General features: G+C 41.1%; 1 protein-coding gene across 1 annotated transcript; it reads right to left on the reverse strand.

Moving 5' to 3' along the window:
* Positions 1 to 965: 965 nt before the first annotated feature.
* Positions 966 to 15,093, reverse strand: tspan7 (tetraspanin 7; the record flags this gene model as incomplete). Its single annotated transcript, XM_084084536.1, has 8 exons — positions 966 to 3,064; positions 3,159 to 3,244; positions 4,607 to 4,690; positions 8,205 to 8,360; positions 8,487 to 8,582; positions 8,777 to 8,851; positions 9,485 to 9,673; positions 15,028 to 15,093. The coding sequence occupies 7 exons, from the start codon at positions 15,091 to 15,093 to the stop codon at positions 3,176 to 3,178; spliced, it is 735 nt and encodes a 244-aa protein (XP_083940662.1). The 3' UTR covers positions 966 to 3,064; positions 3,159 to 3,175.
* Positions 15,094 to 16,087: the final 994 nt, after the last annotated feature.

The following is a 16,087-nucleotide window of genomic DNA, read 5'->3' on the forward strand; positions in this document are numbered from 1 at the left end:
CACACACGCGCACACACACACATTTAATCCCACAAGTCTTAATCCTCACCATGTCTAACATTAACCCTTGGACCCTAACCTTAGCCCTCCTCCTCTAATTCTAACTCTAAAACCTTAGCCTTAAATAGACCTTGTCCTCAATACGGTTAAAAAAAAACAGTCACTGTTATTCAAATGCCAAAGAGAACATACAAGGTCAGGTTTTGATAGATTGATTTGCCACCTCAAACAGGAAAAGTGTTCCAACTGTTCATATGCAGAAGCTCTTGTGGAAAGATTTGAACCTATAAAAATATAATAGCCGATATGCAAACTAGCACACAACTTGAAAATAGATAGCCTGTACTTTTTTTCACTTTAAATTTAGAGTAGCCAATTATTCTTTACCACTTTTTCTCCACAATTTAGTTGTTATGCCAATTAATTCCTCCCCACACACAGTGAGGAGCCCCCACCGGGAGGACATGGGGCCTTCGTCCTACTCCTCCCGCCTAACACTCCCCGCTGACAGGTGCCGTCCCCAGCCCGTAGGAGTATACGTACAATGACCCATATTACCCTCCCCGGCCGGCTTCCCTCCCCCCAACACGGGCCAATTGTGTTTGTGTAGATGCTCGACAAAGCCAGATGCACCACGGTGGATTTGAACCCACAACCTCTGTGGTGGTGGGCCACTGCGCCACCCGAGCACTCTCAGATAGTCTGTACTTAACAAATAGATGAAGACTAGCCTTAATAAAATACAACCAAAAGGTGAAACTTAAACAACAAATTGACTGTGTACATTAAATACAATCTAAATTCATAACAGAATCATTACACAGGAACAACCAGTCACACTAAATTGTTATTGTGAATATTTATTGATAATAAGACCACTGATGGTGCCTTGGTCAACAGCAGATAGTAGCATGGTGTGGTTCTTGTTTGTGAGTGTCTGGTGACATCATGAGTAAGCTGGATGGTATTACAACTCAGTATTTACATTAAGTTAAGGGCAGAGAAAAAAGTGGGATAAAGTGGCAAAGGTACATTCAACAAACAAATTATCAGAATTCTAAGCGATCGAGGAAGCTTTTAATGATATAGCAAGTCTGAATAATAAAAGAAAATAAATAAATCAGGCATCCCAGAAATCAAGACTGACTCACACATTGTCAAACAGAAACTTTCTCACAGTCAAGTTGATAGACTGAATGACTGTCACACAAGCACACCTACGCACGCAGGTACGTTCGTACGTACGTACGCACGCACGCACGCGCGCACACACACACACACACACACACACACACACACACACACACACACACACACACACACACACACACACACGCGCGCGCGCATACAAAATCAGATAGAAAATCACTGGGTAAAACAATAGATTCAGTGTAAACTACTATTAATATACAGCAAAAGTTATACAGTAATCTGTTGCACAAGAAAACAGATTAATAGCTCAGACACAACACTTATATCATTTAGCTTATTAGAATGAGAAACACCACATGACATAAATTACGTGTCCATTACGTATCTACAGAGATAATGATACCATTGATGCGCTTCATTTCATATTGAAGACTAAATATAAGGTCCAAATAGCTAACTAATATATTATATAACGAATCATAGGTATTGTTTGTGCAGAAAATTTGTAAAACGTAATTATTAGTAGGCTGCCCTTTCATTGCTATCGCTGGTGCCTACTTAAAGATGATTTATAACTCTGAGCCAAACCATTAATAATCAATTATAAAATGTCATAAAAGGCCTTCACCACCAGCAAATACTGTAAGATAGGAAGCAGACTGATAGAAAAATCTACTTCTCTTCAACTATAAAGTTGCCTTTTAAATATGAATTCTGATTCTGATTGAACTATAGTCACAATTTACAATAAAGTGCTTTTATTAACCTTATCATATGTAAGGGCAATTTTACATGTATGTTTAAACGGTCAATGGGTTGCTATTTTAACATTTTTTGTAAACCTTGGGAGAAAATGGATGTGTATTTTAACTTTAATACGAAGAAGTAAGAGTCCAAAAGTTGCAATGGCGATTAACAAAACACCATTTGAAGAATCTACGTGTACGCACGCATTTAACTGATACACTAAAAGATTCCAAATTGAGGCTTGAAGTGATACCAAAGTGGCAATCAATTTCATGCATCGCTTCACATTTTAATCTGTCACTGAATTGCTTTATGTAATTGCATATTCAGGAAAATAAATGTACAATGGCTGTAAAAATCGAAATGCTCTCTAAACATGATCACATTCCTCCCTCTGCTAACCCTGTTCTTGTAGGCTCGGTTTAGTTTTTCAATCATTCTTAGTAAGTCAAAACCTAAAATGCCATCATCAATATTGATTCTCAATTTTTTTACAGATGATTTTTAGGCAGTTTTTTTGCTTTATACAGGACAGTGCAGAGCAACAGGAATCTGGGGGCAGGAGAAGGGGACAGACATGCAACACAGATCTCGAGCAGGAATTGATCCTGGGATGTTGCCATCACGTGGTCGACGCACATCTGGTCACTATACTGACAGATTTTCGATAAAAAAAGAAAAAATCACAACCATAGATATATATATACACCAGTGAGCAAGAGCAAAATCGAACAATTCAAATACGTTTTTCAAGCTTTAAATATGTCATATCTGTACAAGGATTATGCAGTGACCTTACTTGATGAAAGTCTGCGGAACATGCTGCACTCGTCTGTGGAGTCGAGTTGCCTCCAATCGCTGACCTAAGACCAGTGATGGTGCGCCTACTCGCGCACCAGCTCACATAAAGCTGATGGGGAGTAGGTGCTTAAGAGCAACTCACACACCAAGCAGCAAGGTAAAGTATAGTTTCAAAAGCTTGGATGCTACAGCAGTGAGTTAAGGAATGGTGCTTTACAATAAGTTACATTGAGATCTTACATTAAGACAGCAGACAGAGAGACAGAGGGCGAGGTCAAATTTCAATTCAGAAGTGTGCTAGCATCGCAGGAATCCCCCCTCCTCTTCTAACAAGGTGCAAGTTTGTCTTCTCCTCTTCACCTCTCTGAAGAAAAAGTAACCATTATGATTGTGTGTGTATATGTTTGTGTGAGTATGTTTATTTGTATGTGTACAGTATGTGTTTGAATGTCTTTCACCTGTCCTAACACAGCAGCTACACCATCTCATACTGGTTGGCTGTAATGATCCTGGATAGGCAGCAAGCCAGCAACATGCCAATCAGCTGAAACAAAGGCAGACAGTTGTATAACTTTAAGGTTAATTTTGAACAGCCTCTTATTTACAGATGACACCCACAGACACAGAGATACCTGACAATGACATGCATCCTCTGTGATCATATTGTAAGTCAAATGGGTGAAAATACATTAAAATATACTGTATGATACAGGGGTAGAACCCAAGATTAATTGAATTTCCACCTACCCAGTCCACATTACTCAAGGTGACCAGAGACACGTTTTTAGTTTTACACTTATTTTAGTTTTACCAATTATGAAGTGGAAATGCATGGATCGTAACTTAAAACTGGCCAGGCATATTGATTGTTTTGGAAAAAACTACAAAACTTTCATACAACAACGTGACAGTGACTTTGTTGTCCATGTAAATCAGGGATCTCCAATTTACTGCCCGGGGAGCCAGATACAACCTGCCCTCCAATTTTCTATGACACCCCAATCAATATTTTTGATTCATTGTGTCCGGTCCTCTGAATAATTTTAGGCAAAATACACCAACAGAGCATCAACTGTGTGTGAGAGAGAGAGATTAAAAGGAAGCATGCATGGCTTCCTCTTTAAATCTTTCTCTCGCCCAATTTGGCCCAATTTTATCCAGAATGGCACCTCACATTTAAATCAAATCAACCAAAACCATAGCAGAGGCTCTGCACTTAATCTCCAGCAAGCTAACACAAGACCTGCAAACAAAAAAAACGGTTCTATTTTCCATTAAAGACAGCACTGCTGGTATCGATGGTGTAGCAAATGACAATTAAAACGGTTTTCAATATTCAGAATGATACTATTTATTGACATCACTATCACCTATTTCAGTCATAATATCCTGAGGACTTTAACAGGCTTTGTAATAAGCAACAGAGGACACCTTGTATTTTCAGAATGTTTCTAATTCTATCAAAACCACAGAAGGTTTTAACTATACTAAAATGATTATGTAATGTACATGTTTGGAACAATTAAGAATTGTTGAATGTTATAAATTCTAATTGCATCACTATTATATTTATCAGACAATTTAGAATATGTCATAACAATGTAAAAATAAACCCAGCAAACTATGGTATATAAACATTACATTAAAACATCTTTAGATGCTAATGTACAGTTTGGGTTTATATTCATCCATACTAATATTTAATGTCATTTTGATTTACTATTCTGTGAAGGTATTTCGGACTTAACGAACACTCGAACAGTCTTGACAGCAGACCAGATTTCACCAAAACACTATATGACTGGATTAAAAAATGTATTCAATTTAGTAAATGTATTTACTCGCCATACAGGAGCCAACAGAGAATTGGCAAAGGTCATTTGTCTTTTCTTTTTCCACATCTCACCTGTGAGAAGGCTATTCCAAACGTCACCCCTGCAATGATGGCCATGTTGGTTTCCATAAACGATGTGACCAACTCATAGCATCCCTGAAACACATGGAAAAGGTTAGAGTTCAGAGGGTACATGGAAGTATTATAAGTGCTAATGAGGTACGATTGGGACAAACAAAAGTGCAGCTGTGAAATGATGGGGGGAAATTCTATTCAGATTAAGACAACTTTATTGATCCCAAAAAGGGCAATTCATCGGCAGCTTACACAGTCCATACACATAACTCAAAACACACACACACACACACACACACACACACACACACACACACACACACACACACACACACACACACACACACACACACACACACACACACACACACACACCCAGGCAAGGTAGTCATATGTCAGAGGCAACAGATCAACATACATAGGTCAATAAAAGAAAAACACGAGCAGCAGTAACATTCCTATAAATAACCAAGTTTAAAAAAGAAACCAGCAGTCATATTAAATCACTACTGCCTGCATTTAATAGCCTGAAAGCCTAAGTAATGAAGGACTGTTACACTTTTCCACTACATGATACCGGCTCAACTCAACTTATTTCCATTGGGCAAACCTACAATACCTGGTACGTTTTTGTATCACCTCTGTCAAAGTTAAAAAGCAACTGAGGTGATACCAAAAGGTGATGTGAATTGTGAAAACACTGCAAACTACTGATAGGTGAGGTGCATCACGGCGGACTCCAGCTCAGGAATACTGTTAACGAACTTTTAAATAAGTCATTTTAAATGTTAAAATCGTATTACTATATATGTTAACGACATGAAGTTGGCCTGTGATTGTGATTGTAACATCCTTTTCGTTGGATGGTTCAGCTCTTCTAGTCTCTCATCATGTTAAATGAAAGGGAGAACAGTTACAAAAAAATGTTTAAAAATATGAATGAGAATCTGATTATTGGACAATAAGTCTCTCCATCTTGGCCAAACAGAGTCAGTACGATTTAGGTCTAATGGGAAAACAAAATAATTCCAGGAAATAAACTGTCTGGAGAGAGTATGGCATTACAGGTTATCTCAAAGTCTGTAGAGCTCCCTCTGGTGGAACAACTGTGTACATCACTAAGCTTAGAAAAGTAATACGCTAGACTAGATATTTGGTTACCACCTTGTTTACAATCCTGTGGGCCACACACATTTTAATATGTGATACCCTCTCCTCCACTCTGACCCTCTTGAGGCTAATAAAATGAGCAGGGAGGAAATGTGTTCTTGGGTGGAGTTTAAGGATGAACATGACCAATTTATACTGCAAGGTCTGTAGCTTAATTTTTATATATATTATAATTTATATATATTTCAAGAGCACTTCAATCTATAAAAGTGGATAATTTAGTTGGACCTTTTACTTTTTTACTTAGAATCACAGTCCGACATCATGTCATTAACATGTAAGAAGAAAAGAGAACCTATAGAATGCTCCCTTGAGGAACCCCACACATTAGTGGTTGTGGAATGGGTTACCTGCAAGCCTTAAAGACCAGCTGAAATGGCTTTTTTGCGACCATATTGTGACGTATTTCCTAGTGAAAGTTGTGGCTCAGCCAATCACAGCAATGATTGGGTGGGGGCGAATTCCCCTCCGGCTATGGGATCTAAACTCGTGCAGGTGCATGGTGCACCCACAGTCGCCTACTGCAACAAGGCAGTGCTGAATGAAGTTCATGTGCCAGTGTCCTGTAGGCCCCCTGCTGTGCAGGGGTCATCTTTATTTCTAGGATTTCTCAATTGATTTGTTGTTGAAAAGCGAACTTCAAGACATATTTTTAGCACCTACTACTAGTAGCCGTTGATGCGGTGTGGAGACAGTTGCATTCAGAAACTTTTTCACACCGACTGATCTCCCAACTTGTTACTTGTTGATCTCTCAACTTGTTATGTGGTATGGTGCTAAGAATAGAGCTTGACATTCGCTGTCACGCTTAACTGCGGGTCATTTGAGAAGTCATAGCAATACAAAGACGACCACTGCACAGCAGGGGCTTACAGGACATAGACACAAGGCTATACTTTAATCAAACGATTTAGATTATTTTGGTTTGTGTGTTTATCAAATCTGTCTTATTTATTGTTGATGATTAGTTCAAACTATAAACACAGTTTGGGGCTGCAGCCAGAGGTAGCCATTATGTCATTTTGCTTCAACTACAGTAAGCAATATATTATCAATAGCTAGATTTATTACAAAAATTGGCACAGCAGCCTGCCAGTTCTGTTCAAATAGGCTACTCATCACATTGGGTCATCATCGTCGTCATCAAATGCATTCATTTCACACCCCCATCCAATCATGCTCAGGTTTGCTGGTTTCAATGTGAACCCCAGTTACCTGTTTAGAACTATAGGCAACAGTATTGAAAATGAATTTGGGAACAGACACCATGAGTTTGAAGACATATGCTCACGCAAAATGGGAAGAAAATTGTGCTTTCCTCATGTCGAATAGATAATATACAGTATTTATCTCATCAGCAACAACTGCTCAACGATGGCGAAGAAAGCGAAAGGGAACTGACGAGCCACAAATCATTCAAGACTTTTCTAGCTGACAGTGAACTGAGAAAAAGAAAGAAGGAACTGAAATCTCAACCATATGTGTACTGTACCGAACATTAAACTGGATCATGCTGTCATACTGTATTATAATAAGTCCCATAAATTATTTTTGCATTATTGTTTGATAGTTTTTTCAGAATGTATCATGCCCCTATTATTCATATTAATCACATTATTCTAATTAGAAGCCTATAATAAGACTTCTCACATTCTGGCAATAGTAGATCTCACCAGCCTTGGAAAATGGCTAAGTAGTACAGTAGATCTTGTGCCCAATCCTGGTGTAGCAGGGTGTGTTCCTACGGACCTACAAGACCTGGGGGCATTACTGTGAATTCACTGGACAGAACATGTTGAAATTGGTTTATAATTCATTTTGCTTTCTGGGCCACCTGTTTCTCCCAAGGGAAGAAAAACCTCTTTGCTGATCTCGAATTATCTTAGAGCAGACTTTCACAATACCATTTAGGCTATTGTTGTCCTTCACAGAGACAAATGAAAACATATATTATGAAGAAAAGCCACATGCCACTAATATACTAACCAAACAAGTGCTTTGATTGTCCTTTTTCACTCTGTATAGTCTCTCTTTGGGCTCTCTAATATGGTTTACATACTGTATTATAACTTGCTTGTGTGAAGTGCATGATTGTGGCACTTGTATAGAAAACACACTTTGAACAAGTATGACAGGATTTGATTTATTACTGACTGAAATGTACATTCATGAATACATAATGCCATTGGGCCTGCTTTCAAGCTGAGAGAGTGACTGGCAAACAGGCCCAATGACAAATGAACAGACGGGCAGCCTGAATAACAGATAGATGAAGACACACACACACATACACATACACACACACATACGCACGCGCACGCGCGCGGCGCACACACGCGGCGCACACACACACACACACACACACACACACACACACACACACACACACACACACACACACACACACACACACACACACACTGACCTGGTGGTAGACCTTGTTTGGGGCTACAGTCGCGTTTCGCAGATCATCTGGGCTGCAGTCGGTGGAGTTGAAGCAGCAGCTTGGAGGAAGGCCATTGGCTGGGTAATACACACTAGCAAACCAGCTAGTGTAGTTATACACCCCACAGCAACGCAGCTAGATAGGGATAGAGAGAGAGAGAGAGAGAGAGAGAGAGCAGAGTTTATTGATTGTTATGGTTTTGTTTTGATGCTGTTGTAGGTTTTCAGTTGTTATCATTTAATGGTGATTTGTGGAACTTACGCTGCGCTGCAAATTGTCCACAGAGCGGCTCGTCTCGTCATTAACATTGTAGTTGAGCACTGCATCGGTGTACGTTCTCAGAAAAGTTCCCTTTATCTAAAAAAAACACATGGAAAAACAAGCGCACGCACACACACACACACACACACACACACACACACACACACACACACACACACACACACACACACACACACACACACACACACACACACACACACGACAGTGAGTCATTTCATTTCACAATTTGTCTGAGAATGATGTCTCAAATACGTGGTGACCTCACTGACCTCATGACGAAACACAAATCCGGAGATGCCAGCCACTAGCTCGGCCAAGAAGACCAGAGATAGGAACATGGCATACTGCAGAGAGAGAGAGAGAGGGGGTGAGAGAAAAAAAAGAGAGAGAGAGAGAGAGAGAGAGAGAGAGAGAGAGAGAGAGAGAGAGAGAGAGAGAGAGAGAGAGAAGCAGTGAGGACGAGAGATGAACGGACAAAGATTTGCATGGCTTGCATTAATAAAAACATCTCCCTTACAGCAAGTGTGTATCATTTGCCTATGTGCATTTACAGTTACTCACCTATCCACCCATGCGCATGCAGCCCCCCCCTGCCCCCCCCCCCCCCCACACACACACACACACACACACACACACACACACACACACACACACACACACACACACACACACACCCCCCACACACACACACACGCACACGCACACACACACACACACACACACACACACACACACACACACACACACACACACACACACACACACACACATGCAAACACACAGCTAAGCAAATTGCCCTCCAGCGTCTATTGAATTTCCTATCCTTTTCTCCCTGATGGGGGTCAACTGTTGTTTCCCCCTCTCAGGTGACTGAAGGTCTAATTAATCAACTTCTAACAGAACCCTCCCCGCCCCCTCCCTCCCCTCTCCAGGCCTCTCTCTCTCTCTCTCTCTCTCTCTCTCTCCCTCTCTCTCACCAGCTTGAGCATCCATGGGCTCCCCCTGCAGGTCGCAAAGCATCCAAACAGGCCGAAGACGATGATGACGGTACCGGTTCCAATAAGCACGTAGGGGGCATTGGTGGGGTTGTCGGCTATCAGAGAGATGTACGGGCCCAGCATCATCTTCCCCCATACTCCCACCGCCAGCAGGATGGCTCCTGTTATCTAGTGGGAAGAGGGCAGGGTGAAGCAAGAGAGGGAAGAAGTGGACAGAGTGGGGAAAGAGAATCAAAGAGGAGGAAAGAGCCTTTATCTGTCCATTTCTGCCATACTGCAAACGGCCATGTTTTAGTAGCCTAGTGAGGGGCAGGAGGAGGGAAGAGGAATCAAGGTGGAAAAAGAAAGGAGAGTAATTAAGGGAGCGACAAGATAGAAGCAGAAAAAGGGGACAGGGAAGACATTTTGAGGCAGATTCATCAGGAGCACGGGATGGCAATCACCTGCTTTATGTAATTGTGTTCCCCTCCAAACACACACACACACACACACACACGCACACGCACACACACACACACACACACACACACACACACACACACACACACACACACACACACACACACACACACACACACAGATACAGATACAGATACAGATACAGATACACATCCACACACCCAAATACAGCCTATGCATGATCGTGAACAAAAAAAACAGACACACGCACGTTGCACACATTCACACATGCATGCATGCTTGCGCACACACACGCACACACGCACACACACACACACATACACGCACATGCACACGCACACGCACGCACACGCACACACACACACACACACACACACGCACACACACGCACACACACACACACACACACACGCACACACACGCACACACACACAAAGAGAGGGGGCGAATCAAAGAAGGCCTTTGATGCATGGCGAGACGCTTCCTCCTGTTGCGCCTCTCTTAGCATTTCAAATGAAGGCTGCAGATAAAAGAGCATGTTGTACGAGGAAACTGAACGGCGTGTGTCTCAGCTGGGCTACATCTTACTGGGATGGGGAAAGAAAGAGGGGTGTGGAACGGCTGATAATGACCCGCCCGCTAGTGAGGGCGGGTGCCAACTCCTCCTCGTCCCAACACACACACACACACACACACACACGTTTGTATTACTACTGTATACTGTTGATGTCATCAACAGTTTAGGACGGCAAATTTATGAATTACAATTTGTGGCCGTTTTTAACCCCAACCCTGAAGAAGAAAACAGCAGATCTACAAACTCACAACGCATCGCACTGCAACGTGGTCTGAGCTTATAGATCTGCTATTTTTGGTGCACTGCGCTGGCACGCAACTACATATAAATCAGGCATAACTCCAACCCTAACCCCTTAACCTAATTACTAAATACCTCATCCTAATCCTAATTGTCCTCACAATAGAGCACCGAAGTCTAACATTACTGCCACTAGAGGCCGCTAGAGACCGCTATCATGGAGTCACAGAGTTATTTTTGGTATTGGAAATCCCATAGGCAAATCTTAGATTGCGTCATATAAGAACTGTGTTCCAAAAATAAACAAATTACACAGGAAACTTTAATGATATGGATATGAAGCATCAACTGACGGTGAAAAAGTACTAATTCATCCAAAGATTAAAAAAGCAAAAATCTATACAGGATCTATCCTGTATCCTATATGGAATTTCCAATACAAAACATTACTCTGTGACCCAGGGGTAGTGGGAGTGATGTCAGGACTTCTATGTCAATTTCTCAAATTCTTCTATACTTGTGGTCTACATTTGGTCCAAGTATAGTAATACAAATATCACACGCACGCACGCACGCACGCACGCACGCACGCACGCACGCACGCACGCACGCACGCACGCACGCACGCACGCACGCACACACACACACACACACACACACACACACACACACACACACACACACACACACACACACACACACACACCTTCCAAAATAGCCTGCTTACCAGTGTGCTGCCATTGCATTTTACCTAATAGAAGTGTTCTTTAGAAAATGTCCCTATGAATCCTGAAAGTTCAAAACAGCATGAGAGGTGCAAATAGATCACTTTGTGTGTGTGTGTGTGTGGGGAGGGGGTTCTGCTTTATTTCTTTATTTCTGACAGGACAGTGACTTAGACTCGAAACAGCAGAGTGCTGAAATGCATAGGAGTCCCCTTCTCTTTCAGTTATTCATAAGTGTTTAAGTTAATGTTGTCCACAGGGCTTGGTCTAATAAGTAAAAATCACAATGACAAATAGCTGGCCATGTGGTTTTCTGCCATCTGTACCTCAAAGCTATTGCTTCTGTTCTCTGTGGTTTGGAAACTATGTTAACAGTAATTCAATTAGACCTCAATGGGAAGGCAGTGAATTTCTGCACTTAATGAACAGGCAAAGGTTCTTTCTGAGTCCAAATCACTAGGCGCTGGCCTGCCCTTTAACAATGTCTTGGGTCCCTGTATCATTCAACAGTGCCATAAGGTTACAATTATGGTTTCACATCTTGTGCAAAGCTGAGGAATCCCCTTTGATCTTGTAACAAACACATCCCTATTAGAGGCCTTTCTAAAGATGTGTGTTTGAAGTAATGCAAATGTAATGTTGTGGTATATGTATATATGCAACGATACATCCTCACACAGCATTCTCTATTCAACATTATCCGACACGAAGGAGTCAGGACTACATTGCCTCTTTGGTCGTTAAGCTGACAAAAAGTCCCACAGTACATTTCCAGGGCAAACACTTTTCAATATATCACTTACATAACTGGAAACAAATGTAAATATAATGTATACTCAATGCAGAGGAACATGTTATCTATCACTTGATTACTAATACATGTTAATATGTGATGCCTTCCTGTTGTGATGGAATATCAAATCACCAACAAGATTCTCTCCTTTCATTACTGGCTTCTCTTGGACACAAATGAAACTAGCCTGCCAATCCTGGAGTGTTCACTCTAACCACTATATATTTACCTACATTATATACTTTGCTGACCGAGGTCTCCCAGCCAGGGGTCTATACTTTCCATACTCCCTGTTCCCCTCTACACCAAATCACCTCGCCCAGAAATAGCCGATCAACAAGCTCACAACACGTTGTGTTGTGATGTGTTGTGCGCTTGGAGATCTGCTATTTTAGCATATTTTCGCCGCATGTTCGCCGAATGATCACCTATTACGTTGTTACACGTTTGATTTATGTATTACTATTACCAAAGCTGCTACAATGTCTGAGGAGCTGGAAATAAAAATCATTTTTCTCTCTCCTACTTGTACATAAGACGTAAAGATTGTAACCTTGCAAGCCATGTAACCTTGTATCAAATGACCAGAATAGGGACGCTAAGATTCATGTGGTTTAAAGGAAATAAAGTGTGAGTTGCAGGGGCCAGTCATTGACGCTTCTTGACTGTTACTGCATTCCAAACAGGCTCAAACCGCCCGCTGCACGTTTTGTTTGAAATTCAATGCCACGCCGGGAACCCTGGTTACAGCACAGGGTTTAAAACAGGTCACCCCCATTTCCCCTCTCTCCCTGTCCCAATAAAGAAACAGGAGGTGTCTGCATTAAAAATATGATCATGAGAACGTACTCAGGAGTCTGCAGCATTTTACTACTTTAAACCAGTGGTTCTCAACCTGTGGGTCTGGACGCCCAGGGGGGTCCCCACACGATTTGTTGGGGGTCCCCAGATGACAGCGAAGTGACAATAATATAAGAAAAGGAAAAACATTTGAAAATGGCCGATCTACAAGCTCACAATATGTGGGGGGTCCCCAGTTCAAATATGATTATTTTGGGGGGTCATGGCCTGAAAAGGTGGACAACCACATGCTTTAAAGTTTAAACCATGCTGCATATGATACATGGAGATATATAGGCAATCACCGGAGGACATGATCTACCCAGGACAAGCTGAAACATGGCCCTTACTAGTGTCCTTGGCATTAAACCAGCTCTCTGTCTTCTAGCTCTGTCCCAACGCTCTCCCTGTCTCCCTCCCTCTCCCTACCCTTGACCCTCAGAGATGAGAGGAGCCCCAGAGCAGATTCAATGATTAGGAGACCACTTCCTCTTCCTCGCTCCAATCATCCCTTTTTGGAAAGACATCTGAAATCTGATCATGTAGAAGAGAGTGCTAAGACCGCCCAGACTAAATATAAATATCATATCTGTGACACTGACACATGACTGCATACACAGGGAGAGACAAACCTTCATACACCTTAACCAGGAAATGAGGATGTTATGGTTCATTTAAATTTTTAATTCTGGAGTACTAGCCAGATTTAATTGTCATTGCCAGTTATCAGAAACATAAGTGAAAAAAGTACTTTAAATGGCAACTGTATTCTGAGTTTCTGTATTCTGTATTCTGAGTATCTCTGAGTATTCCCATGTACTTGTCAAAAGCAATAACTACACATTTAAAAAAAAAGAAACATAAGTGAGTATAAAGTTAAAGGCATAAATGAAATGGCTATACACTGGTTGGCTCTCCATTCTGTGGTCTCATGTTCACACTGTGGATTTCACATTTAGCCAATAGTAAATACTCAATCCAGATGTAAACAAAGGGGTAGCCATGCTATTGAAAATAAAATATAACACAAGAGACAGATTTTCATTGGCTTGCAAAGTAGATACAATCACAATCTCTCACATACAATTATTGCACATAATATGGACAGAGCAATTGAGAGTTAGAGATGTTGTATTTGTAAACTATATTTAAAAAACTAGCAAAGCCAAAAGTCTTACAATGTGAATAATTAAATGTATTGTGTTTTTGGAATCTTATAGATTAAATTGATTTAGCCTATGTTTAATACAAAACCAGCCATATTTGTTTTGCTATAAGTAGGCTATTTCAGTAAAAATAAATATATATATATATATCTTGCTTCAATTCAATGTGCGACAGCGAGGATAAAATTACAGTTTATTATGAATGTATAAAGGGTGAATATATGTACCTTTATGTATTTGAGAATAACCCCAAAATGTAGCTATAGGACAAATAAATAAATAAATAAAAAACACGCATTAAATATTCAGGCAGACTACGCCTAGACACGCTTATTATTTCGTTGTGATGATGCGAAAAAACATGAAATGGCAACACTGTCGAATCGATGTGAGAGATATGGTGCGTTGATCTCTGTGACAGCAACGCCTATCTGAAGATGGAAAAATAGCTTATATCATCGATTCGAGGCTATAGCCTACTAATAAAAACGTAAAAGTCGCAACGAAAAACGCACGACCCGACATGAAGCAATAAAGGCCACGATGTAAAAACCGAAAACACATCGTTTTGACATAATAACGTGATAATAACAATAATGATAAAATAACGGTCGCACTCGTCACACTAGAGCACGATGAACGATGATGCTGGTGCTGTTCGGCACAGATCGAGGCTGTAGCCGTTCCATGGATTGATGATGAACACGATCTGAAGCATAGCATTGCCATGATCCACTGAATAACACAGAAAAGCAACATACCCAAAATACGAAGGAGTAGACGATGAGGAGGGTTTTTAGGCAGGTTATCACTGGTTTGGTCTCCATGGTGGTGTCTCGTATAGACAGACCTACAAATATGGGGTAGAGCTACGGAAACGTCTGTGAAAACCGTTGTGGCGTGTTGCAGCCAGAGAGCCAGCAGACGCGCTGATGCTGATGCACCCACTCTGCCACACAGCGTCACACAAACAACGCATCCACCAACCTTTTAAAGGCAGATAGAATCATTTATTTTAGTAGGACTGTGCTGTCTATATTGTTCTGGGAACTAGAAGCAGTCAGGGATCTAATAGGTGATCCCTGGCTGCTTTTAGTTCCCAGAACAATAGATTCAGTGGAGAAAATAACGAATTAAGCGTATTGACACGGTATAATGGCACTTTATTCTGATTATCAGCAGTTAAATGGTTTAAAACTATTAGCACGTTGCGTGTAAAAACATGTGTTGCGTAATTAAATTAGAACGGTTCAATACAGTAGTCTGTTTTCATAATGTGGGCAGCCCAATACTTACTGGTGGATTTATACATTTTCCACCACAATAACCATCTTTCATCAACAATTAAAAGTCCAATTTTTAACTGCCTTATAAAAATGTTCATTCAATCAATGTGAGGGTGGGAAAAGAATAATTCTACCAACCAAAATAAAAAAGAGAGAAAATAGAGTATTTCAACTGTCCAGCAGGGGGCTCTATACTTCAGATCCGACTGAACTATTTTCACATAAATACTGCCAGAATAACAAGTACATGGTTGGTAATCGGTGCACATGCCTTTGGCTTTGTGTGTAGTGCTACATTGTACTAAACTGACTTGACTTCATAATGGAATAGGCAGTGTAAATGACAATTATCTGTGATATAAGTAATCAACATCAGCAGTCTGTCTGTCTGAAGAGCAGCAACAACCAACTGTTGTAATAAGCCCACATTGCAGCCACCACAACCTCACCCTGCTGGTATGAATTCCATAGCATCTGTTGAATCCCATCCTCGTGAGGGACTGTCTGACTCATTGTCCAACTGCTCATCTCCCAT

The sequence above is a fragment of the Gymnoscopelus microlampas genome, assembly GCF_963454915.1.
Source record: "Gymnoscopelus microlampas genome assembly, chromosome: 17".
NCBI lineage: Eukaryota > Metazoa > Chordata > Actinopteri > Myctophiformes > Myctophidae > Gymnoscopelus > Gymnoscopelus microlampas.